Source organism: Berghia stephanieae, chromosome 13, assembly GCF_034508935.2.
Source record: "Berghia stephanieae isolate SIO BIC M18660-M18661 chromosome 13, UCSD_Bste_1.3, whole genome shotgun sequence".
NCBI lineage: Eukaryota > Metazoa > Mollusca > Gastropoda > Nudibranchia > Aeolidiidae > Berghia > Berghia stephanieae.
The window spans coordinates 26691988-26693915 of NC_088372.1; the positions used below are offsets into that span (position 1 = coordinate 26691988).

A 1928-nucleotide genomic window follows, 5' to 3' on the forward strand; every position below is an offset into this window, starting at 1 on the left:
AAAAAATTGGAAACTTCTGTTATGCGTCGTTTGTGTTACTGCATACCTCATCATTTCACAAACCAGAACATCTGTCAGCGTCTCTTCAATCTTAAAATAATTTTTGACAAAATGGTGACAATGGATGAAACATGACTTTGTGAACATTATGTCTTGAGCTGGAGCTTTTTTATATAGCGCAATATCTACTAAACGTGCTCAAAGCGCTTTACAATGGGTCCCTAGCCAACAGCAACACGTAACATTTAGAACGGGACATGACGCCTGTTAGGCGATATTATAAATTTTTGTTTGGACAAAGACAACGCTGTTAACGGCCAGGTACTCGTTTTACACCTGAGTACGGTGAGAGAATGTGAGTAAAGAGCCTTCTCCAAGGACTCAACTATGCGCCGAACGCGAGGCTCGAACCCACGACCTTCCGATCCGAAAGCGAGTGTCATACCACTAGACCACATAGCCGCACAATAGGATACAGAGATCATATTCCATTCTAATCAATGGGGACCCGGTGAAGAGCCGACGACTTCCACTCGTTTCTCCTCACCGATGACAAAGATGAATTGCCCTGCGATGAAAGTCGTGTTAATCGTTTTTTGGGGGTTGTTATTTTTTCTGTACATGTGCGGCTATGTGGTCTTGTGGTATGACACTCGCTTTCGGCCCGGCAGGTCCTGGGTTCGAGCCTCGCGCCCTGCACATAGTTGGTCCTTGAAAAAGACTCTTAACTAACATTCTCTCACCGTACTCAGGTGTAAAATGAGTACCTGGCCGTTAACAGCGTTGTCTTTGTCGGAAAAATTGTAATATCGCCTAACAGGCGTCATGTCCCGTCCTACATGTTAAATGTTTCTGTTGACCAGGGACCCCTTGTAAAGCGCTTTGAGCACATCTCGTGGATATTGCGCTATATAAAGCTCAAATTCTTTTTTTTTATTATTGTTAAAGCATCATTTTGTTTAACAATCTTCCAAAGAGCAAATCAATGAACGAGGAACACGACTAATAACTCTTCAATAGACTGAGTCGGACACAAAACATCAAGGCAAGCTCCGAAATGGAAGACCACGCACAGTATTATTGTACCGCAGTGTCAACAACAACAACAACAACAACAACAACAAAAACAACAACAACAACAACAACAGCAGGTGATTGCGGGTTAGAAATCTTACCTCATCCTCCATACTCACTCGAGTTGACCCCTTCGGTTATGTTTATGTTCTTTACATTAGTCGACATATTAAAGATTGCACTGTGACTCGGGAGGTCCTCCGTTCGATTTCCGTTTAAGGCACTTTATTTTATATTCTTGGGCAAGATTATTAGCCCCCAATTTGTTCACTTTATTGGGTGATTGGCATAAGGCTTATTTGATGGATTGTCTACGTTCCTTCATGTGATGCACGGGAATAGACGCGGCGGAAGGGTTTAATCTTAATCATTGTTTTACAATCAGGAAAGATGACAGAGGAAAGCGGTTTGAAGAGATATACTTGTTGTTTTCAGAGCTTAAGAAGACTGGTTTATGACCAAATCAAAAATCGCCTATTTTGAAGAACTACCCAAGGTCATAGAGAGATGAGAAAAGTATACCACTTTAGTTGGTGACCATGTAAAAAAAAAAGAAATAATGCAAAATTTCAGGAGAATCGGAACGTCCCTTCACCTGTGAAGAGTAACAACACGGAAGACAACAGTCAACAAGTGGTAAGTCCTTTCTCGATTGGTGTAGAAATGGTTGGACGCTACCGGTTGTCTTCGTTACACATAGATCTAGAAGCCTCTGACACCGCGGCAGAGAAAAGATGAATGAAAACTGTCAGAGGCTTCTAGAACTATGTGTAACGAACACCTACTTTCAGAACAAGGCATGCCACAAGGTGTCTTGGAGACCTCTAATGTCAAAACACTGGCATCAGCTTGAC

At 42.2% G+C, this 1928-nt stretch overlaps 1 protein-coding gene across 1 annotated transcript in view; it reads right to left on the reverse strand.

The window, feature by feature from the left end:
- Positions 1-1187, reverse strand: part of LOC144959267 (uncharacterized) — a 20059-nt gene extending 18872 nt beyond the window's left edge. Inside the window, exons 1-2 of the mRNA XM_078891811.1 lie at positions 1176-1187; positions 64-90 (exon numbers count right to left, since the gene is read on the reverse strand). Coding sequence (XP_078747937.1) covers positions 64-90; positions 1176-1187 — 39 coding nt within the window. The remainder of the gene's footprint in view (positions 1-63; positions 91-1175) is intronic.
- Between the last annotated feature and the right edge of the window lie 741 nt (positions 1188-1928).